This window comes from Diadema setosum, chromosome 8 (genome assembly GCF_964275005.1).
Source record: "Diadema setosum chromosome 8, eeDiaSeto1, whole genome shotgun sequence".
Taxonomy (NCBI): Eukaryota; Metazoa; Echinodermata; class Echinoidea; order Diadematoida; family Diadematidae; genus Diadema; species Diadema setosum.
In genome coordinates this window covers 2,812,455-2,838,564 of record NC_092692.1, presented here as the reverse complement: position 1 = coordinate 2,838,564, position 26,110 = coordinate 2,812,455, and the positions used below count along the sequence as shown (strand labels likewise).

Sequence of the window (26,110 nt, the reverse complement as noted above, 5' to 3'; positions counted from 1 at the left end):
ACATGGCACTTTGATGGCATTTCCTCAAACTTTTTAACTATCTCACTATTTCGCCAACATGTTTTTGTGAGGGAAAGTGAACAGTTAATTCTTTGCAGACAGTACAGAGAAATGTCAAGTCCAGCTCTTCGTCTCTAGAGCTCCTTCTACTTTCATTTGACTTATGAGCATTTCTTGCCAGCTTAACCCCTTGAATCTCAACGATCAATAATAGCTAGACATTATCTACAAGGATTACATGTACTAGAAACAGAGAGACAATTATATGGTTCAAACATGCTGTGTTCCACAAATCTTTTTCCTCCACCACTACTGTCTAATCACATCCACTTTATATGACTTCTAAAGAGAGTAAGTCTGACTAGCAGGCGATGAGGTGTACCAACGTCACAGACAGCAGGCCTTGGGTCAGCTCGTCCCAAGCTGATCGCTCTACAATGTCCGTGCCACATGCAGAACTTGTACAGTGCAACAGACACACAAATGTGATGTGATGGTACCACTTCTGCTCTCAGACTACTCAACATCCATGGCGGTGTGATGTGGTTAACTTTGTTAGCTGGAAACATTTCAGACTCGACTCATGCTAACATCACATAAGCCTACAGTGTTACATGGAGTTAGTACTCTGTCTACATCTACCAATGATGGATGACGATGACACTATGTTAATGATTCACAAAGTAGGAGAGCACTTACACCCAGTTCCTCACTGTGTCTTACTGACTGCCATGTAAAAGTATGAAAGACAAATATTTGAGTGCATTTCATTCCACAGACAACAACAATGGAGAAGCTCTGTTAATAACTTTCATTTTTTTTTTACCATCACGGTTCCATATAGGCCTTATTTATTTGTCTGAACTGGCTCCAGCTCAAATTGACCTTTACAAAGATTGATTGATTTTGGAGGTACTGGTGGGTGGGGAATAGTTTGTTTAAAAAGAATATTTTCTTACAGGAATTTTTTGGTAATTCATACTGATTTTGCCAAGCTGAATGCAACGATCGGATGGTAATCGATACATCAGATGGTCAATTTAACATCAATCTCATCAGAATTTCAAGGTCTACTTTCTGAGTGACCCACAACTTTCACAAGTGACATCAATACTACATATTAACAGACCTTTCCATGAACTTTGTTCTGGAAATAAATCTACTTGTTGATGTCTATTGGTAAACTCAGCCAGCAAACTTTGGAATCCCTCTTTAAAGAAAGAGCAAAACAACTGACTGAAGGTCTGCTGCAGAGAGACACAGATTTTACATGCAACGTTTATATGACATGAAAAAGTTACTGATGCATTGTGGGTGCATTGGCCAGACAAACTTCAGTCCATTGACTAGTTACATCCATTCTGTTGTTCAGAGTAGTAGTCTTCATGCAAAGACCTTCTGCACACTGCTTTTGGTGCTCAAGTTGCTTGAGTGAATACAATCGTTGTTACTCCCATTCTCCATTTGAACAACAAGTTACTTTTCTGTTGGTTTGAGATATTCCACTCATTACGGGCGATTCACATTGGGGTGGTTTTGCAGCAGTGGTCCTTCATTGCTCAATGTGGTCTTTCCCTGTGGTCTGCCCCAGTTGCATGCTATTCACACTGAAGCGGATTGCCGTGCATCATATGCAAAGAAGAATGTTCCCCTTGGCAACCTAATCTCCAAGGTGGCTACCCATCAGCAAGCTTGGGTGCTTGCTTTAGCCGTGCGGTGACAATATTGGTCTTTTCTGGGCCTCTTTGATCAGTTCCTCCATCAACATTTTTGTCACCCACATACTTTCGCGAGATTTTTGCCACCTATTTAATCTTGTGTCCCCACCCACAAATCAACATCATACACTGTAATAGTCATAAACTATGTTGATTGGTCAATAGCAATCTCGCAGCGGGTGGCAAACTGGAATAATTGCTCAGCGGAGCGATCTGATAAAACCAGCACCGAGTGCTGCTCTGAGAGGTTGCTGCTGCTGCTCATGTGTGAACGGTTGTACATAACACATGAATAATTTTTGTGGCAGGCTGCTGCTGTTGCCGCAAACCACTCCAATGTGAATGGCCCTTTAGATTTTCCACTTTTGCCTCGACACAATTCAAAATGCAGACAGGCAGGTGAGGCAGTGACGATCCTACGCTAGAAGAAACAGCCTTCTTGGTCCATGCGCAACAAAAACAATCATCATTAGTGTCAATCTAAACAAACACAAGACATCAACTTGACACAGTCAATCTACATTGGCCTACATTAAAAGTGAAATTACATGCTTGAAAAAAAAATCCTGTATGAACAGGAATGTGAAAAAAAAATTCACATACAAGTGTATATGTACATGTGCAAAGCAGAAGAAAATACATTATTTCTTTTTTAGAAATACATGGCATAAACTGGTGTTATAATACACTGGCATCGCTTTTCCTTTCTTATAGTTGTATACTCTCATTAGCATCATCGTTGTGAAGCATTTATCATGAGAGGTGTCATATAATAGTCATCACAGATGTTGTAGACTGATCTGAAGACTATTCACAATAAGATGTAAGTGTGCAGCTAGTACATACCTATTTGCATTCTACAGTACTTTTGAGCTACCCCTACATTATAACCTTTTAACTCTACATACACAACTACACACTAATGAGGGGGGAAAAGAAAGAAGCCAAAGAAAATACTGCTTGGCCTAAGATACTTCTGATAAATAGACATATCCTTATCAGCACAGGCACAAAAATACTCAATAAGGCTCCTGCACACAATTCTTAGATTGGGTTTTGAGACTGGATATTTCAAATTTGTCCTCGAAGAATCAATCCCAAGGAGCTGCGCTTCCTGTAACTTCTACACATAAAAATTTGTACAGCCATACACTCCCAATGTCAATTGACAATATGAATGCCTTAAATATTTGTTATTAACACTTGCAGATCCTCTCCATATGTGTATGCAATTGTGATATTTATTGAAGTATTAAAATGCATGGAGCTAAAATTCAATAAAAAAAATTGTTTGGCAGTCATTACTACCAAACACTTCTACCAAACACTTCTCTGGTATCTCGCAACTTGTGCTAAGTAAGGCAACTACATACAACAAAATCATTAAAATACATTTTTAAATCTGTGGACTTCAATGCTACCACTCTACTACTGATACTACCACTATTACTACTACTTTTACTACTACTTCTACTACTACTACTACTACTACTACTTCTACTGCTACTACTACTACCACTACTACTACTACCACTACTACTACTACTACTACTACTACTACTACTACTACTACTACTACTACTACTACTACTACTACTACCATGACTACTACTGCTAGATATTCTATTGCACTCAACATAACCGTATTTTACTGAAAGCAAGTGCCTTATGGGATAAAAGAAGGGTGAACCTACAAAGGATATGCATTAAATAACCTACATCATCAGAAGCTGGCTGTAATAAATTCATATGATTAGCAAAAAAAAAAAAATGATCTGTTAATCAAACTCATGAAGTTCTTCTGTCGAGATGTTTCTTTTGCAACTGATTGACAAATTTGTCAATCAGCTGGAATGGATCTGATATTTTCGTCAACTGACAAAACTTTACTACTATCAACATTTCTCTGTTGATAATAGATGTGTGACACAATTGAAAACTTGTCCTTGGGAAATGAGTGTTAAAAATAGCATTGACCAAACTATTGTAGTTATGACAGTGTTAATATTGCTGCTACCAAATAAAATCCTATTTTCAAATGTCAATATATCCATTTCAATTCTACACTACATTCTTCTTGATTTGCAACAAAGTGGGAAATATCCTCCTGATCATCAACTTCACTGAATTTGGAACTTGTGAACACATAACTATGCTTTTCAAGCCATGGATAGATTTTTTTTTTTTCTACAATACATACACTAGATATCATGTAACGAATCCAAAGATGAAGCAACAATTTTGTTTAGTTTCATCAGGCAAGAGTACATGAAGTTAATATGTTTGATACCCTTAGAATAATCATCTCTAACATGTGTAGCAGGCACAGCCTAGAGGAGAAATATCAGGAATCCCCTCTTTAACAAAGCAAGATTCGTTTGGAATTTTTAAACAATTTGATATGTCGTTTATTCAGGTATTCATGATTAAATCAAGTCATTCATGACTGTAACAATTCCTGTCTCACAGCTGCCGCTAGGAGGCAGTGCAAACTCAAGTTTTGTTGTGAGTCTTTATGAACCCTACTCCCTGACAGATGACGTGACCTCACTCATCTAGGGGTGTGTTCAAAGGATGACATATGAGACATCCGTTACCCACAACTGGCACGTCACTAAATGAAACCCAGACCTTGAAAGTATAGCATACATATGGTAACATGGACACTTCATGTGCAGAATGTTTGCTTTGGGAGCTCAACTTCTAACAAAAGCAAAAAGGTTTGGAGATATCTTTATGTCTTAAAGACTCTATTCAAACAAAACCGTAAAAAAGATTACATTCATGGCTCGGTAATCCTATGGTAGAACAAGTCTACAGCCATGTTTTAAAGGCGGTGAAGGATAAATGCCACACATGGGGAAAATATGACAAAAATAAAAATTGATGCAAATATTATCATCAAGTTCAACAGCCTATTCGAGCATCTGCAACTCAAGTTAAAATTGGAAAAGTGGAAAAATGGGGATTATGATTATATAGGATGAAAAAATAATAGCTAGTTGACTATAATCACTCAGTGCTACCAGAAATAAAAATGGTAAAACGAATGAACACTAGTTACAAAAGGTTATATATGAATGACAACACTCTGACTTATATATAACATTTGCACAATAAAAAAAAAATATTCAGAAGGGACCATGGCATTAGGGGAGAAAATGTATAAATATCAATATCTAAGTTGACACATTGTGTGAAATTTCACAGAGTCGAACTCTTTGTGAAAAAAACAAAAGCAACCACTGATATGAACTGAGTATGATGAGAGAAAAATGACCATGTCTAATGATGGATGACAGGAGGGAACACTAAGGTTCTTAGATCTTGTGTTTTTTCCTTACTTAAAAAGGAAAGTAAATAAAATATTATGCTCGCCATGCTACACCATAGTCAAGGGCCATAACTGAAGAAAATGTGCTTCAATGCAGAACATCAAAACCATGATCTGAACCACTGAAGTGAAAATTACAAAATTGCACTTGCTAAATTGATAGGAAATGAATCTGTTTTTCTATGAGTATGAGACCAAATTCTTTGTGTGCCTGAACATATATCTAGGCAGCTGAAAGGACATCATGAATTCTCAAGTGAACTCTTACTTTGGCAAAATGCATCTTTAAAAAGTCTAAATGACTTCAAACTATAAATAAGTCTGTGGTTCAGTCCATGGCTGTGGTAAATCTTTGAAAATGAGTCATTTGGAATGGAAATTTTTGTAAAGAATTGTGTAAATAAATGAAGGCTTTGGGGGACAAGAAATCAATACAAGTAAAAAAATTAACTAATGAAAACTGCACAATGGCTGAGCAGAGGAGAACAAATAATTATGCAATAACGCTACATCACTGGATATTCCATCCCACTACAACTTTGAAATCATTATCAATACTTTTGTAATTGTGATGTCGCATGAACAACTCTTTACTCATACATGGTGACATTTTGGCCACTTGAAGGCACAGACCCATATTTCCAATGTCTGGCATTCTTCATCTTTAATTTTATAAGTTTGTACTGCAAATGACAAAGACTTAAACAACTGGATTTATTTGGCATCAACGATGATTTCACAGTATTCATCATCCTCATGGCAACTGATGCATCTCCCCATATTATGCTGTATTCATTCCATGGCACAAGTTTGCCATTGTTTTGACTGTGAATGAATGATCTGCACACACCTGCAGTTAGTATTGCAACATAAAATGCTGAAGTCCATTGTGTCCATTCAGTATATGAAAAGAATGAAGTACTTCACACGAATGTTTTAGTGCTACATTTTGACACCCACGTATTCCTTAAAATGCTAAGTACTGCTCTTTGACCTTTGACATGTAAGCAAGTGTGGGCCTGAAGTTTGATTATTGCCCGTTTTCTTATCACTACCTTTGTATATTATCATGGTTAAAAACAGTCAATATTATATCCCTAGGTATACAGTCATGGAAAAACACTACATTAAGGGTGAAAAGATGAGCGACCTGAAGAAAAACAAAGTAAAGTGCTTAAAACGCCACTTCGTGAAGAAGGCATATAAACCAACTGAAAGCTTGAAATTAAATCAACTTCAGGAATGTAAAGTATATGAATGTGGGTATTGAAATCAACAAAGTCCCTTGAAGCAGTGTTTGATTGCCATTTGTTATTATTGCAAATGAAAACAATTTCTCATAATTTATATGCATTTTCAACATATGCAAGAAACAAAGAATAACATCAATAATCATTATTATAAGGGATGATCCTTTCCCCTTTGGTAAAATTGCAAGAGATTAAAAAAACGGCTTTTGTTCAAAAAGAAAAAAAAAGGCGAACAGAAATGATGCATAGAAATTGAATACATGGGCATATGCTGCAGCTAATATACCACAAAAAATGGAAATTCTAGGTGATGTACCATAAGTAAGGTTCAAATAGGTAGAGCAAATTGCATTATAAATGTGAAGTTACTGTGGTTGCAGCATTGAAAAGAGACTCTATGAAAAGAAAGTGTGAACTTCATTGACTTGAATATATTTCACCTACACACACTGACTCAAGCATATGCATCTATTCACTCGCACACATACACCCATCATCACACACATACACACTCGGCTACACACAGGTAATGACAAATAACCAAGGTTGGTTCATGCCTAGGGAGAAAAAAAAAAACAAGAAAGAAATGACACAGCCAATAATAGATGAGGATTATTTGAACGGACCAATGGCAAGACAAGTTTCCGTCTACCTTATTCGGCCATGACGAGGGCGCCAGAAGGACGCTCTGAGTTGAATGGTGTGAGGAAATATGAAAAATGGACTACAGAGAGAAAATGAAATGGCGTGAAAAGAGAAAATAGATGGAGAAACAGACCACAGAAAACATGGTGAGAGTAAATTGCACACAGTGTTCTTATGCTATACTACTATGTCTGAAAAAAAAAAATGTGGTCCACACCAACCATTAAACCTGTAGATAAAAATATATATATATTTTCCAAGAGTTCCCAACATCAAACATCAAAGAATAATGCTTCATTTTTTGAGTACTCCCATTCCACAAAACTACAGTATTCAAAGGAATTATCAAAATAATCATATGTAAGTCTAAGCATCCATAATTGTAAAAATGAGTAAATAAAGACATAAATGAATAAATGTCTGCAGTGATCTGACCTTCTGGTTCTAAATAGAATTTACACTTTCAGAACATGTGTTCTGAAACTTTGAAAATAAAAAAAAGAGAAATCAAGATATAAGAAAAATGTACAAAACCATTGTTTTGAATGAAATAGAGGGAAAAAATGACAGAGAGTGTCATGCATGGGTAGACAGCTTTTGTATATTTCAAACTTACATGTTGTGAGAATTAGTAAGAAAACATTTTTACATGGTTAATGCCTGCATTCCAAGAGTTTTTCCCCCTTTTTTTTTATTAGACTGCAAAGATTGGGGCTTGAGAGAGAATGTGACAATTACAACATTGGAGAATTAAATAAAGATTTCAATATTCTACAAGTAAGCTGAGCTCATTGACAAGAATATGAGCAAGTCATTACACCACCCTGAAGTCTGGAAGACTCACAATCACACAAGACAGCAATCACACTGACTCTGAAGTAAAATGGTTATGGTAAATATTGCAGAGCTTATAATGTGTAAGTGATCGATGTGCACCACACCAATAATTGTGCTTGACTGCCTGTGTGTAAATATCTACACAGGGACTGAGAGTCAACCACTCATTATATGCAGGTCTATATCCAGATAGATACAATATATGATGCAATGGTGAAGCATGGTGTGGACATGGTCCGAGAATACACTATGAGACACTGCCCAGTAACACAGCTTGTGTGTGCAACACAGTGATGTGTGCATGTGTGTAGTGTTTGTGTGTGTGATACAGTATGGACATGTGCGTAGCGTGTTTGTGTGTGTGATACAGTGTGGCGAGCATGTGTGTTTGTGTGCAAGATACAGTGTGGGCATGTGTGAGTGATACAGTGTGGGTATGTGTGTAGTGTGTTTGTGTGTGTGATTCAGTATGGGCATGTGTGTAGTGTGCTTGTGTGTGTGATACAGTGTGGACATGTGTGTAGCGTGTTTGTGTGTGTGATACAGTGTGGCGAGCATTTGTGTTCGTGATACAGTGTGGGCATGTGTCTAGTGTGTTTGTGTGTGTGCATTTGTTGCAAAAAACACTCAAGATAATCTGGACAAGAGTTTGAAAAAAAAATGTGATTATTACTGCCACGAAAATATTTTCGATGATTAAAACAACTCTGATCTAAAGAAAATTCAAAGCGAGCTCTGAAACTGCTTTCAACTACTCTACCAAGCTATAATGTCAAACATGATGATGCTCTTGATGATAAAAGTAAACTGTATGCTGTCTATGAAGACTAACTTTTATAGAATAGAAAACAAATTATACAACTTTAGATGAATGCAATTGAATTCTGAGCACCTTTCAGTAGATGACATGCTTGTTCAAAAGTCAAAGCAAACTACATTGCGATCCCACTATGAGTGAAAAAGAATATATCACAAAATGTGTGTTACTATAAGCGAGGAAAATCAAATAGATAAATTTGAGTACTCTAGAGACTAAATTAAAGTGATAAGAACAGATAGAAGATACATTTGTAAAGTCAAACATGCTAATACTAGAAAATCCTATGTATGTGGCAATGCTTCACAGAGAAGAAAGGTCTAAAACATTTTCCAAGTATTTGTCTTCAAAATGGTTACACGGTACAGACACTAACTCGATATGCCTGGTCTGAACAACACGCAATGAAATATCGGACAGTGTTGATAACTTCTCTACTCTCTATTGTGCAAGGCCCCATTAAACGAAAACATGTCAGGAACATACGCTTGTACTACTCACAGACTACACACAACCACATGAAGCAGTAAAAATGGCAGGTCTGTGATGAATTTCTCTTTTACAGCTAGTCACGAGTGAGAGTGGAAGCAGAATCTAGCTCTAGTCTAGCTTTGATATCAGACAGACCCCTGTGCTGTTAATGATGACTCGAATACACAACTGATATGAATGTGGTACACTGCAAACAGACTGATTGTTAGTACACATGAAGGTGAAGAAAGTAGCCAAGACTGAGTAAAGAAATCATGCCAGCATGTTTGACAAAAAGTTTCTTTTCTCTCCTCTAAAAAACACAACAAAAAATGACATATCAGCAGACAGATGTTTGTGAGAAGTCAAATGAAAACAGGCAATTATGAACAATTATGAAGTCTACATAAATCTGAGATGAATTTTTCATCTGTGCCAGCAAACACTGCTTTAACACATCTCTGTATGTATGATATTACTTGTTATTTCTAGCTCTACATCTACACAATAGGAGCATCACAACTGTAGATACATGTGTTAGTTCATTGTTAAATGTATATTTGAAACATCTTGACTTCATCATGAATAATTCCTATGACATCGTAAGACATAAAAAACAACAAATAAATGTACCTCACCCCGAGAGATTTCATACAAGCATGCCATCACTCATTTCCACATACCATCTCAGCAATCATGTTGGATTACCTGGCATCTTGTGCCAAGAAGCATTATCCTTAAATTAAAATGTCTGCAATTAAATATTATGCAGTGCTGTTACACTCTTTGAAACAATAAAGATAAACTACAATTTTTCAGATCATCCTGGAATGGTGCAGTATTTCATCTTATCTGTCTTTGGCAGGCTCTTCCACATTGGACAAAACTGCCTCCAAAGATGACTTCCAGTTTAAAACTAACAAACTTTCGTATCTTACTAGCAGAGAGAAAGCATTCCTTGCTGATTTATTTTGACCTTCTTCCCCTTAGACTGTTATAGGGTACCTTTCAGTTGTCTCATAACGAACAAAGCATTTTTTTTCTTCGCCACATTGTGTTTATTAATTGATTGCCACAATATTACGATCATTTCACTTGTTCCTGGAATGTAAGAGGGTATCTGTACAAGACACCAGAGATTTACAAAGAGGGCCACTATAGTGAGAGGAATGGGTCCTCATACGTGAGACACTGAAAAGGTCTTTAAAGGGAAGATAAACCCCCAGAACAATGTGGATTGAGTGAAAGCAGCAACATTAGTAGAACACATCAATGAAAGTTTGAGGAAAATCGGACAATCGATGCAAAAGTTATGAATTTTTAAAGTTTTGGTGTTGGAACCGCTGGATGGGGAGACTACTGGAGGATATGATGTATAAGTGGACAACAATTCAAAGAAAATATAAAGGAAATTCAACAAAAATTCACTTTTCTAGAATTATGAAAGAGCAGTGGACCAACCGCTTTCAGAAAGCAGGGGGAATAATTGCTACCCTTAACATATGTCAATCTCAAGTTGATGGAATTTGTAATTTTCATGAAAAATTGATTTTTGTAGTATTTTTTTTTAATATTTTCTTGGTATTGTTGTCCACTCATACGTCATAACCTCCAGTAGTCTCCTCATCCAGCGGTTCCAACATCAAAACTTTAAAAATTCATAACTTTTGCATCGATTGTCCGATTTTCTTCAAACTTTCACTGATGTGTTCTAATAATGTTGCTGCTTTCACTCAATCCACATTGTTCTTGGGGTTTATCTTCCCTTTAACTCTGTATTCCATTATTACCTGGACTGGGCTAATATGACAAATTGAATGTCTGGTACTGGCATGAATAATCAAATAATGCTTTAACAGTCAAACAATGGGAGAAAAATAGCTGGATCAATTTTACTTAAAGTTTCAAAATGCTGACATTTTGCTGAATATTGTAGAGGGAAGCTCAATGGCAAAGTAAATCACACTCGCACAGTACAGGAAGGCTATTATCCAGAAAGAGATCAAAATATAACACATCAACTTTTACCAACCCACACACACACACTCATCGTCAAATATTGTCCACAAGAAGGAATGTGTCTCATCAATATTTAACAGCCGTCACAGCTAACTTAACAGAAAAAAAAGTACTTGGCATAGCTTTTCCCATATCATGGTGTCTGTGTTAGAACATCATCCTTTCTAGAGTTTAAAGGACATGTTCACCTTCATAAACATAAGGATTGAGAGAATGTAGCAATATTAGTAGAACACATCATTGAAAGTTTGAGGAAAATCGGACAATCCGTTCAAAAGTTATGAATCTTTGAAGTTTTTGTGCAGTAACCGCTGGATGAGAAGACTACTGCAGTGTGTGAATAACTTAGATGTCACATGCGTACAACAATATAACGAAAATATAAAGAGAATTTCACAAAATTTCATCTTTTGAAAAAAGTACACATTCCCCCGACTCGTTACCGACAAATGTTATGGGTAATATTATTCCCCCTACCTTTAGAAAGAGGCAAGTCAAGTGCTCTTTTATTATGCGAAAAAAGTGAAAATATGTTGAATTTTTTTTACATTTTCTTTATACTGTTGAACGCATATGAATCACAAGCTGTAGTAGTCTCCTCATCCAGCGGTTCCAACACAAAAATTTTAAAAATTCATAACTTTTGCATCGATTGTCCAATTTTCCTCAAACTTTCACTGATGTGTTCTACTAATATTGTTGCATTCTCTCAATTCTTATGTTTATGAAGGTGCACTTGTCCTTCAATATCTCATAGAGATGATAGTTCACAAAATTGGCTAAAGCATGGACGTTTTGCAATATCTACAGAGAAATCGAATTCATCAAACCTGCCAACCTATGAGTGAATCAATCAGAAGAATTTGTCCAAATAATCATTTTTGTGTGCTTTAAATGCCCATTGACACAAAAAACCCCATAGCATTGCACACACTGCTCCAAGTCTCTGGCACAGAGAAGATTAGAGCAGAGCACATGATTACATGGTGATGTCAGAGAACATTGTCCACAAATCACTGGATTCTACAAGTTTACAATATCATAGCAAGACTTACAGTGTTAAGGATGGTAAAATTTTGATTGAATTTGAACAATGGACTGCTGATAGACTTGTTAGGAAAATTTGGTTGGATGAAGGAAAATATATTTATATTACATTATGATTTCTGCATGAAAACAAACATATTTGTCAGAAAAAGTTAAATCTGATTAAAAATGTCAAGAAATTTCTTTATATATTGAGTTTTTTCCTTTTGTGTGTGTGTCTAAATCCTAATGAATGGTAGCTACTGTATATATGCCTTCAAACATCAGAGAATACACTTCATCCCGACCCCACCTACCATTTTTGATCCAGAATACTGTCACCTGAGTTCTAACTACCTGTTATTAGTTTGAAATTACCCAGATACAAACAGACAGACAAACATCCCACTCACAAAGTATTCACTTTGACACATGAACACAGACAAACAGACAGACACACACCTCATCTTCCATGTTGACTTGATCCTCCCCCCTAATTACCATCATCACAATCGCTCTTCCACCAAACCCAAAGCCAAGCTCATTCCCTCTTACCCCTTCATCCGAGATGTTGGATCCGTCCTCCCGCTCCTGCTCGGAGGCGGCCGCAGCGTCGAGGGCGTCCTGTCGGAGCTGGTCGGCGATGATCTGGGCATCCTCCTCGTCGTCCTGCTCCAGCTTGTGGGATTCCTCGAGGTGCTTCATGAGGACAGCGACCACCACGTTGACGAGGACGAACTGGGCGATGAGGACGAAGGAGAAGAAGTACATGGGGGCCAGGTAGGGGTTGGCACAACAGTTGGTCTGGCAGCCAGAGGACTTGTCACAATTGTCCTTTCGAAGAGTGTCCTGTGGGGAGGCAGAGGGGTGAGTGAGTTACATCATTCAGGTTTCAGCACAACCATGATTTTAAAGGGAACCATCAGGGTAGATGTTATTCAAATTCATGAAATTCTTCCGTTAAGATGTTTTCATAGCAACTGAATGACAAATTGCTCTATATTGACATAAATAACCACTGACTGATCAGTGTTTCAGTAGTAGCCATGATAAAAAAAATCATGGGCATACATACTCGAGCAGGATTCGACCCTACCACCTCTTGATCTACGGACAGGAGTCACTTACATATTTACGTCGATGTAGGGCAATTTGTCCATTCGGTTGCAATGACAACATCTCGACGGAAGAATTTCATAAATTTGAATAATTACGCAGTACTCGCTGCATGCTATAAGGATTAGAACCAACACTTACTGTTGAGCGGAAGCTCGGTGGTCTAGTGGAGATGACGCCTGTCAACAGACCTACTGGGTTGCTTCCTCCTGACTGGGAGGCTACATTTGTATGTTTTACCCGGTAAAAGAATACTTACAGGAAGACCAATTTCAGGATATTTTTGCTTAAGGGGCTGTTCAAGTGTTGGACTGTCATACATTGATGAATGGATTTCTCTTTCTTTATTCACAACACACAAAAGTTGTTCAAGCTCCTCTGAAATGCTATCACTGTCACATATCTTATGGGACATCATCATTCCATTGTTTTGAAATGGTACAGTGTATGTGTCTCATTTTGCAATGTAATGACAATCAATTATATAATTCACATGAAATAGTCATACTCATCAACAAACTCAGACTTATGTCATAAGATAAAAAGACTATTTGTTGCCCCTGCTGTGCTGCCAATTGTGACACGTTTTGCAAATTATGATGATTAATGGACTGATATATTTTTGCACAAATATTGGCTAAATATACATGTTAGATACATGGCTGCACTCACCTTCATGATACCATTCCAATTGTCGCCAGTAGCAATGCGGAAGAGGGTGAGGAAAGCGATGAAGAAATGTTTGAAGGAGGCGTGGCGGCCGAGCCCCTCGCATGGATTATCTTCTGTGCAGTCTGTAACAAGTTAGGTGATCACAGATATGAATCCAATGCAATTAATACTGAATGAGTATTGAAAACACACAAACATAAAAACATAGGGAAAAGATAATATGCCATGTATTTTGTGGATGTCTTTATTTTCGTGAATTTTGCGAGTCGGGAGCAAGTCGTGAATTTAACAATGTGCAAAAACATTAACTCTGATCCTGTCATGAATGCAACTTGCAAGCAAAAATTCCTTTCATTACTATACTCAACAATGATGGCATAAATCGAAGTGCTTGCAAAATTGTTGTAAAGTCCTGATTCACGAAAAAATAGACTATTTGGATATATGCTGTATACAGTAATGTCTCATTCAAAACAAAATCGGCAAATTCATATTCTTTTTTTTTTCACAAAATACAAAAAATAGAAGCAGCCATGCCGATGCAATCACTCACTGTAAGGCTAGACAGTATCCCCGAGGTGAAAACTATATTACCACTGGGCCTGTGTGATGTTCCAGGACCCTTCGGGAGGTAAAACTTTTACTGTGGTGACGAATATCTGTTCCTTTCTTTTTCTTTGTTTAAATGCTTAACTACATAAGCTACTATATGGGCTCATGAGACCAAATGTTGATAATGTTGATGACTCACCCAAGCGGCCGAACAGCTCTACCCCAAGAGCAGCAAATATGAAGAACAGAAGGAAGAAGAGAAGTCCAAGGTTTCCGACCTGACCGACCACAAGACAAACATATAGAACATATGAGTACATTCCTAAACATAACATAATAAAACATCAATACCCTGTCATATTGTATTTACTTCATATTCAAGCCAATGTCACCACAACTCAACAACTCCCCGCCATGTTTACCCCCCATGACTAGGCTTTACTTTCCAAAATTAATTTCAATAGTTACCTTACAAACAAAAGACCAAGATAACAAAGATTTTCTTGGGACTTTGTTGAATTTTCACCACATGGTGAGATGTTGAGATTCTCATCGTAGCCCTATCGTAATAATGACTGTTAGATGATATCCATAATGATCGTTTGTTATATGTATTATGCACACACTTGTATGTACAGAGAAGTCCCAAAAGCAAATATCATATTTCATCTAGGGGACATAAACTATCACTGGCTGTTTATACCTATTTGATATCAAGATACAATATACAGATTATTTCTCCTATGAAATAATGGCAGATTTCTTTAAGCCTACAGCTAAGAGACCTTTTTAACAATATGTATCATCATGTTAAAACAAATTAGCCACCAGTTAAACTTCATAAAGCTCTCTCTCTTAGGAAATTCTGAAATCCCATTACAGACACTCCACAAACACCACGAGACTATTTTAAACAGCACTGTGTAGTATATGCTCCATTTTTCATGGTTGACAATATACTAGTAGGGTGATCTCCCTTTGAAGTGAGATATTTTATTACAACTACTTTGGTATCTTTTTTTTTTTTTTTTTTTTACAGGAAACACAAACTGCATTACGGTATCATCACTGCTCAAGTTAAAACCAATGAAGTTAAAATCTATACTACAGAAACATGAACACTACAAGATAACGTCACTGACTTTCATGCAGGCTAAACATAGAAACACTGTTAAGATATGGAAATATCCTCCTACAAATAAAATTAAATGTGTAGAATGATATTATGTTATGCCTGGCATGGGAATATGATAAGATACCTAATATATAGTTCATGGAGACCCAGTGTTTTTTTTTTCATTCTTGTCAAGATGAGTGTTTGTAGTTTACCTGATTTTCAAACATTCAAACCACTCACACGCTTAAAAAAATCTTAATTTCAATTGCAGATAATCTTGAGTATAGGCAGTTTCTGAGAAAGTTTAAAATTTCAGAGGTTAACAGACTGGATTTCCTATAATGATATAAGGGGGCCTCAGGCCAAACACTGCCAAATTACATTTAATATACCAATGGGTTACAACCCTCAAATCAGCTAAAGAATACAAGGAAAGATGAGATGGCAAAAATATATACTCCCATCTGCAGAGAGTGTTGAACACGTCAGATGATCTATCCATAAACAGGTATTTCCAGTGTTATTCTTGTAGACTCTATAAGATATTCTTTTTCCAAATGTGATTTTGTAATGAAACCTTACCAAAAGGCCAGTTTGTTTGAATTCATTGTAATCAGAATTGCATAAAACATGGTAACATTGCTAAAAAAGAAAAGAAAGAAAAAGAGAGAAACATTGTGACATGTATTGTATATCCAATCCTGAATTCAGAAGATACACATTGAGTATGATCTTATCTGGATTCATAAATCATCCCTTTCAAATATCACATCTGATTTTTCTTCAGAGTTAAGGCAGTTCAGGGCATGAATTGATATGCCATTAAGTTCAAAGAAATCCTTTTTACACTTATCAAAATAACTTTGCAATAATGCTCTCACAAAACACATTAAAAAATCCATCTTGCATCTTCTGCTAACCTTCTAAAATTACATCTTTTAAAGTGGAGATTTAGGCTGCAAGCACGACTAAAAATCAACTTAGTCTATATTTCTTTTCGCTAGAGATTACATGAGTACGAGACAAAGTCTGCAAAGTACTTGGTCGCTAGTTTGATGCCTTTACCTGAGGCAGTGCCAGAAAGACCGTTTCCAACAGGGCGCGAATACCCTTGGCCATTTTCAAGAGTTTTAGCACTGAAGCGAGACGGAGAACAAATTCAAACACAGACGAGAATAAAGCACATTGGGTACAGGATGACAACATTTACAAGGGATGCAAAGCAAGAGCAGAGGGACAAGATCAAACAAGGATATAGATATACAAACATGCGACAAATTGGATAAAGAAACCAGGCAGCACTGTCTACACATTACATTCAGTTTGCTGTTTTCCATCAATGCATCAACCATATATAGACTGCTCCATATCATATAGAAGTTTGACTGCACTGTGAAACAATCATGCAATCTTGGACTGTATGTGAATGTGAAGCTCTGTATACTGTGCATATGTCTTGCTTTCTAATTGAAATACACGTACCTAGAAAAATGGTAGTTTGTGTAGAGAATGAATGGTCTGTACATGTATCTCTTTGTGCATGAGTTTGTGAGTGTGTATGTCAATAGCCTTTTTTATAATCAAATACTTGTAAAAATGCTTTTACAAATGCGAATGTTTGATGTCACCCCCCTGCAAAAAAAAGAAGAAAAGAAACAGAACCCCCCCCCAGCATATGACCTTTGTGTTCATATGGCAATTGCAGTTAAGTAACATTAAGTGTCCATGATATCAACATCTACACACTGATACAGCAATTATAAATTTGAAAACAAAAGAACAAAATCATGCAAGTCACATGCCTATCGATACAATTTATGCAATTATCACATGACACATGGACCAAGAGCAAAATGCACTTATTATTCTGGCAACAAGAAAATACAAATGATTGCATAAAAAATTAACTATAGTAGACAGAATGACAGACTCCCATCGAAGACAAACACATGTAAGAGTGAGTACACATAACGGTGCCTCATATGTGCTCGCACAGAGAGCGACAAGCAGGGCATGCACTCGACACTTCCACTGAAGGCTGCCCTCATCGGCGGACATGTTACCTGCGGGATAGCACCCATGAGAACAGCTAGCAGCTCGCGAAGGCCCTTCATTGTCTTCATTATCTTTAAGACTTTGGAGGTTTCAAAAGGTGGTGCATGTTTTGTGGGAGAGGGGGGGGGGGGAGTAATTCAAAGGAAAAGTTAGCAGATGACTGGAGAATGTGATTCATACGGTCCACAACAATCCTAAAACATAGTCCACATCTGACTTGATCTGAAGAAGCAACTGCATGGAATCTAAAGAAACAAGTATGATTGTCTTCTTCTTCTACAAATGGTAGAATAAAATTGAAAAGTGACATATTGCATTCATCTGATAATCCACCTTCAGGGAATGGTCAAAAGAGTCCATTCTAAACTGTTTGGAATAATCTCAGTGGGGGGAGTAAACCAACAAGATGCTTCTGGTGAAATAAAACTGTGCAGTCATCGGCAGAATGCAAAAGTTGAAATGGTGGCTGGCTGAGAAGACAAGTCAATGGCAATGTTCAGTCTTTTTAACAGCATGGCCTGAAATCACGAAGGTGGTACAATCTTTGTCCATGGTTTAAGCCACGGACAAAGACTGTAGTTTTGTATGGGGCGCCAAGTGTCGCATGGCTTATTTCATTACAAAATGTTAACATTATGGAATGACTGACTGAAATGTTAACATTACGTAATGAAACGATTAAAAAAAGTGGTCATTTCGTCAAAGAAATAACTGATTTCACAACGAGATAAGCCATGCGACACTTGGCGCCCCATACAGAACTAGGGTCTAAGATTGTACCACCTTTGTGAATTTGGGCCTATGAGTTGAGGGTTTGTTGGTGTATGGCTACCAGTACAATGAATTAGCCTGGTTGACAGATTGTACGACAGAAAGTACCAGGATTTCAGTTGGTACTCTATATCATAAAATACTATAGAAATAATGGTAAAATGAGGATGATGATTAGACAAAAATGAAAATGAATATAATGACAAAATGTAAAAGATCTCCCTGAAACAGTATCACAATATCGATTACATTTGTTATCATCAGAGATACTTTATGCAATCATGTCAAGATCATTTATGCAATTATATCTTTATGTCATTACTGGAATAACAGGAATCTTCCGGAAAGAAAAGAGAGGAGAAATCCATGCTGTTCATCTCAAGAAGATATGAAGTTAGAATCAGAATATCATTATAAATGCTTCTGCTGATAGCAAAAGGGGAATGTCTGAGCTGATTAGCTGTTTGTATGGCTACTACCATGATGGCAACAATCATCTGGATTGTAAATTGTGCCACAAAATTGTATCATTTGTCATTATGCATCATATGTGACATTTATTTGGCACCTGAATGTTCAGTGAATAAAATTTCTTTGTGAAAACAAAAAGTTTGTCTGAAACAATGCTACAGAGTGCTTCACTTCATTTCATTTCATCTAAAGACACATATGTCTCTCAAGATTAATAATGTGTGCTGCAAGGCAAGATATTTTCGCGGTATGAAATTTTTGTGAGTTGCCACGGCATTCAATGCAAACAGTGTACACAAGAACTTTTGCCTGCATTTTCATTCTGCGAATCTTGGTGGTTGTTAAATTTGTGAAATAAAAATGCATGTGAACATTTCTGATTTTACAGTATGTAATGGATGGGGATAAGACATTAACTCTTAACGTGCCATGGTCGCCGAACGGCGACCTTAGTCCTGACGTGCCATGGTCGCCGATCGGCGACTAAGAACAGCGAGAAAAGCATTGATCATTTAGGTTCTTGTGGTACCGTAATGTGTTACACCAAGCAACTGCCAATGATATGTACTGGCAGCTGATTAGCATAGCCATCCTTTCCTCTAAAAATATGAGCATGCTTACATTGGAAAATTTTGAGTAAATACACGATTTTTCAGCTAGATGTATTTTTTTCACATCGGGAAAATCCGCAGTGGGCGCACCCTCTGCTAGATGTGTATGGATCAAAACTCTCATAGATAAACCACGCGTGTGTATGCTATTGACTCTGCGTGTATTGTCTATGCGGTTATACTCGCATTGTTCCGCTTGGACGCTGTCCTGCGGGAAGCTGCTTTGATTTTGTCCCTCAAAGAGGGTCAGCTTTCGTTCGTCGGTCAAGTCTTTCATCCTTTTGTTTTGGTGAACGTCACTAATCGTCCCCACGCTACCATAGGAATTGCGCGCGGACAAAGGCCTACCGATTTCAATAGAGTACGCCCGCCCGCGGTCCGCTTAGACAAAAGGAGGATTAGCAGGTTCTTCCTTCTCAGGTGGACAAAAGACACTATTCCAGGGCCCGGGACAATTACTTTAGTTTCAAATACAGGATCTGGGACTAAGGGACTCAGATTTGGGAATGGATTACTGAGGCAGAAAGAGAAATTGCTTGGACAAAATAAACAGCTAGTATCTTTGGAATCATACAATTCTAGAAGGCAAGTTTGTTATCATTTGAAAGAGGAGATGTTGCTCTAAAACTTTCTCACAGAGTCAAGGGAGCGTTCCATTGAAGAAAAAACACGACTGACTCTTTTTTCCCATACTACACAAAAATTTCTAATATTTTTTTTGATGTATCAAATATTTCTGCAATATTTCAGATTCAGATAGATATTATGGCAAACTGACTGCATGACACTAAAGAGCAAACATTTCTTGATATATGTTGTGTAGAACTCAATTCAAAACAGTCAATAGTTTCAGAGATATGGCAGTTTTAAATTTCACTGTCAGTCCAGTTTCCAAACGTTCTGGCGTTAGGTAAAAACCTCTGGCACGTTAGGGGTTTTGGGCCTGGCACATTAAGAGTTAACAAGTTGTCCTTGTCTTCCATTAACTAATAGTTTTTTTCTCATTTTGTGCTTTATTGTTTTTACCTGATAATGTCAGGAAAGGGAAGAGAAAACCATAGACAAAACGAAAATGTGCAAAGGAAAGTTTCAATTTGAAAAAATAAAAGACTTTCAAGATGCAGGTGTGAAATATGCATCTCTTGGTTCAAGCATTGTGATACACAAACAGGGTGGTAAAAGTCAAAACCAATGCACTGTAAATAAATAAATAGACTGACATCAGTCATATGTGCAAGAATAAGGAGGAATAATTCACCCCAAAGAAAAAAGTCTTCTTGAATAGATGAAATGATATGCAATAGACATGTGAATACTGGGAGCAAAATCTCTTTTGACTGACATGGAATTTATAATCGGCTGATATTGGCATACAATCAACCATGACATCCAATGGGCATCTTAAAATGGCTGGACTTGTCCCATGACTCACATATCACTTGCACAATCAATCTTATTTACTTTAAAAGAGGCCAAAATATGCCTCCTCCTTGAATATCTAGGAAGTAATTGATATTCTTTATATGAGATGTGCAAAAATATGATAAACAGAATCATGGAAAATCATTTTTTTTTTCAAGGGATCAGGGGCCTGTTTCATAAGGACTTACGCTTAATCTTACCCTCGATTTATTGAGCGCAACTCAGTGAATCTAGCGTAAGATCAATATTGATTGTAAGTATCAAAGTTTCATAAAGATACTTATGCTTGATTTAAAGCACAGGTTTAATTGCAGATCAAGCATAATTATTATCTTTTTTAAAAATTGCACAAATGGTAAGATCAATCTTACAGTCAATCTTTATGAAACAGATCCCAGATACTAAAGTGGATTACAAAAAAAAAAAAAAAAAATCAGTTCAGTCGATGTCATGGTAACATGACCAAAACAAATTATTCATGGCATCCATATGTTGTCGTTCAAATGCTAACAACTTTCATTATAATTGTTTGATCAATCTTAGGTAGATATCAATATGTCATTAATGTCAAAGGGTGGAGAGTGAGATAGAAAAGGTGAGAGAGAGAGAGAGTGATATGAGAGAAGAATATATAGAGAATGTGAGAGATGGAGGAGAGAGAGAGAGAGAGACACACACACAGGTAGCCACACCCACCTCTTGCTATCCTCAAGACCCGCATGATGCGAATGATGGTGGGGTTAATAGGGATGATGTCAGACTCCATCTCCTCCATGACGATACCAGCGATGGAGAGGATCACGATGGTGATATCAAGCTGGTTCCAGCTGCAGCAAGAGGATGAAATTGAGGCAGAGATAACGTTATTCAAATTCATGAAATTCTTCTGTCGAGATGTTTTCACTGCAGCTGATAGACAAATTGCCCTACATCGACGTAAACATGAATTTGAATAATTACACAGTACCCGCTGCATGCTATAAGGACTAGAACTAACACTTGCTGTCAGGCGAAAGTGGAGAGTGGAGGTCTAGTGGAGATGACGCCTGTCAGGAGATCAGGAGGTCATAGGTTCGAATCCTGCTCAAGCAAGTACGCGCATGATTTTTTATCATGGGTACTACTAAAACACAGATCAATTCAGTGCTTGTTTACGTCGATGTAGGGCAATTTGTCAATCAGTTGAAAAGAGATAATGTTTGTCCTACAAGTCACTGAACATCAACTAATGGTAGACTGTAGAAGCCATATATTTAGCGAGTCTAATTATCTGCAAATCGGGACTTTCTGACAAATTTGTGTGAGGTTAAATTCTCAGTCTTGGAGAACAGCAATGAACGGAGAAATGTATGAATTCACGTCACATAAATGTTGGCAGCAAAAGGTAAAAGATGTAGTATAAACTAGCATAAAATACACATGAACTAATGTAAATATTGTGACGCTATGAGGTATATTCAATATCTCAAAAGTGATCAGTCTGCTTGGATGAATAAAATTATTTTTGTTATCTACCTAAAAGACTGTTTAATGAGAACAACATAAAGAAAATAATTACAAGGAGACCCGGAGTATGCCAAAAAGTAGATGATTCTACACTGTGAAATCATAGTTGGATCACTGTCATCCAACTACAAATAAGAAATATGGAGATTATAATTGAACAGGTCGAGGCCTTTGACCTTTAACCTTACCCATCCTTGAAGTATTGTTTGAAGCCAAGCGCAATAATCTTGAAAATAGCCTCCAGGATGAAGACTGCTGTAAAAGCATAGTTGAAGTAGGTCAGGATGTCGATCATAACCTACAAATGACAATAAAAGGAGAATTAGAAACATCAGACACACTGACAGTGGATAAGAGAAAGGAATAAATGCAAGGATAGATAATTGTCTTTCAAACAAGGCAAACAGAAGTCTATGGAACCATTGCATGATATACCAGGGGATAAAAATGACCATTTTGCACACAAGAACTACAATAACACTCTGAAGGATTATCAACCAGAAGTAATTGTAATTTTGTGATGGTATTCATCATTGGCAATGCTCATGAATGAAATTATCAGCCATTGATCATAGCTCATATTTCCTGCATGATTCATGACCTCACACTTTTATCCAACAAGATAAAACATTAAAAGAGGTCTACGGGATAAGAATGCAAGTGGACAGAGGCACAAAAATAAGCTCAATCACAAGTCCTTCTTGTCAGATGTTTACACTCAAGCTGACCTGTGGCATAAGATAGTACTCCAGGGCCATGGTGATCACATTGAGGAAAATGATGCCAGCGACCACCAGGTCAAAGTACTTGTTCATCACAACATCATGGATGGCTTTCCTTGTCTTGGAGTAGTTCTGGTAGTAAGGTACTTGGAGAGACCCTTTAATTGGCGAAAGATCAGAGAAGTACAAGTATGTCAGGCTTTAGATATCCACAACTTTTTACTGCTTATCTATCCCTACTCTGATATCATTGGGATCAAATCTAACCTTTAACTATGCAACCCTGTTTGAATTTCCAGTCACCAAGAAATGAAGAATACAGTGATGCAGCTTAAAAGCAAACACTTGAACTTTAACAAAATAAAACACTTGTATGGTATACTACTTCCCTTAAAGGTTTTAAAGTCTAAGAATGTATGAAAATTTGAAAAATTTGGAGGTTTCATTAAGCATTTAGCTATGATTTAACAAATTGTTTAAATGGTTAATTTCTAGCTTGCTTGACTGAATTTAAACTTCAAAATCAATTTTCTCAGTCATGTGTCTAAGTTTATGAATTTTTCTTTGAAGTAAAAATCTTTGAAAGGGCACAAATTTTTAACACAAGTAAGTATCCAACAGATGGGAATGTACCTGGAAATATTCATTTCTGATCTTTTTAAAAAAATTTGTTTTGGGAAAAGGCTTATGAGAAATAAAAGTGAACTTCCACCAAAAAAGACTGTGAAAGTATGAATATCACTACTACACAATACAAACTACTGCATAGTATGGGAGGTTTTCTATAAGTTTTTTATTTTTGCTTTAAAACAAAAAAGTCCTGAATAAATTCTTGCTGGACAAGAATGCATTGCAATATTTTATGGTGCCAGAGTTACTGCCTTCATTTATATGACTTTGCACAAGGAAACAGAGAGCAAATTACAATTTCTTCTCAGCGACGTACGTTGGCATGTTGCACATTAGGTGATTTGAAGAAATGGAATACAGTGAGTGAAAGATGGGTCGACATAACTGGCAGAATGAAAATAATGCTTCCTTCGCCAAAACCTCTTTCTTTTATTCCAAGTAACATGACCCTGAACCTTAAACAGATTGCATGGAATGAGAAGTAAAATACTAACAATACATGTGCAATATACCTAAAGAATACTGCATATGTGATATATTTTGCAAATGGAGAGAATAAGAAAGCAAGTATTTTCACTTTCTAACAGAAAAGTTGGTAACTTAAAACCTTGGAGGCAATGCAAGTTTACGAGAGGCAATAATTTTGCCAGCTGCTACTTTTGTGAATTTTCGTTATTCACAATATTTGAGAAAATTAAAACACCTCAAAATAAAACACGTATACAGTATTTGATACTGAAGTCTTAAATTGCAAATGGCATACATGTCATTGATAAGATATATCCTGATAAAATATGAACTTGAAGCAACTTTCTCAATAGCAAGTTATGCATGGCTTTCTGTAACGCTCTGGCTTTTACGTTTAATGCTCTACATGGAATGCATCCATGAATAGACTAGGATGAAAAATGAGATTTATTGTTTTCCTTCATGTTACAGGATTTCAAGAAGAAACTGTAAATCACCTGGGATGGACTGCAACAAAGTGTGAATAGAGAGTGCATGGAAAGACACATAGTGACTTTTACTTCTCTTTCGTGAACGGAAATGGAGGAAGCTGACTGAGATTACACAAAGGAAGCAAAAAGACCGAATGGTTCTAGCGCTCACTTGAGTATTGCAAGTTCACCTTTCATACAGACTATTACCTAATAAGAATGACTTGGTGGGCTTTGGGAGATCTTCGGGGGAAAATCTTATTCACTCGTATATTCTATCACACTGGCAATAATACCTGTTAAGTTTGTAGAGAATTTGAACATGTATTTTCAAAAAGAGAATTAAAATGTGTAAGATGGCTCCCAATGCCCCTTGGGGACCACCCCTGGATCTGCCATAAACAAATTTGAAAGAAAGTACACTCACTTAGGTATTTACTCACTGTATTTCTGGTTTTATAGATGATCTTTTAAAGATTCTCTTAATTTGGTGGCTCTACGCAAATTCCCTGTTTGTACAGACATATATTCTATCACCCTCGTGATAATACCTACCAAGTTTGGTGAAAATTTGACTCTGTATTTTGTATAGAAGAAGACTTTAAAGATTCCTTAATTTGGGGGCTTTAAGGCTGGAGGCATGATGTCCATTCGATGAAATTGAGATCTTATCACCCCAAGGATGTAACTTGCCAATCTTGGAGAAAATATGTCAGGGGATTTCAAGAAGAAGCTGAAGTAGTATAAAGTTTATGCAAGACAAACAACAGCTGAAGGATGCTAGATGATGCATGATTGTAATATTGCTTTGGCTCAGTGGGATAAAAATCTACAAGCAGAGCCATAACAATCCTACTGAGCTGAGAAGATACGTAGTACATGAATAATAACAATGGCAAAAGACAGACAATCAGCAGACCCAGATTACAAAAGGGTTTGTACAGCATATAAAATTTGATCATCACCACATGGTCAAGTCGATAACTCTTGATCTCATATTGTCCACTGGCCAGTTGTAGTCACAACACATATCAGAGCCGAATGTGTATCTTGTGTCAAAGGTGTCAAAAATCATGAGTCGCAATGTAATTTTAAACTCAAATATCAATGTGTATAGCAAATGTATTTCACGCCTACTTCAAACAAAACCAAGATTCACTGCAATCGCAATTTGCCCGTAGCCACATCAAGGTATAAAAATACCAATCATTTCAAAGAAATACATGTAAAAACCACTGCAAAAGCACATTTTGTGTGTAGAAATTATGGGGTAAACTAATTCAGAGATCACATCATATTTCTCCTTATGAAAAGAGAAAAAAAAAACCCAACCACTACAAGTACAAATGTATGCAGCTAGCATACTTACATGTAGCTTTATCTGACAGCAAAACATGTACCTATCATGTA

General features: G+C 36.9%; 1 protein-coding gene across 1 annotated transcript in view; it reads right to left on the bottom strand.

The window, feature by feature from the left end:
* The window catches only part of LOC140231521 (voltage-dependent T-type calcium channel subunit alpha-1H-like), a 173,849-nt gene that overhangs the window by 21,496 nt on the left and 126,243 nt on the right, over positions 1-26,110 (bottom strand). The window contains exons 24-30 of the mRNA XM_072311655.1: positions 23,139-23,290; positions 22,599-22,708; positions 21,601-21,731; positions 16,640-16,710; positions 14,657-14,735; positions 13,906-14,027; positions 12,673-12,966 (exon numbers count right to left, since the gene is read on the bottom strand). Of these exons, the coding sequence (XP_072167756.1) occupies positions 12,673-12,966; positions 13,906-14,027; positions 14,657-14,735; positions 16,640-16,710; positions 21,601-21,731; positions 22,599-22,708; positions 23,139-23,290 (959 nt within the window). The remainder of the gene's footprint in view (positions 1-12,672; positions 12,967-13,905; positions 14,028-14,656; positions 14,736-16,639; positions 16,711-21,600; positions 21,732-22,598; positions 22,709-23,138; positions 23,291-26,110) is intronic.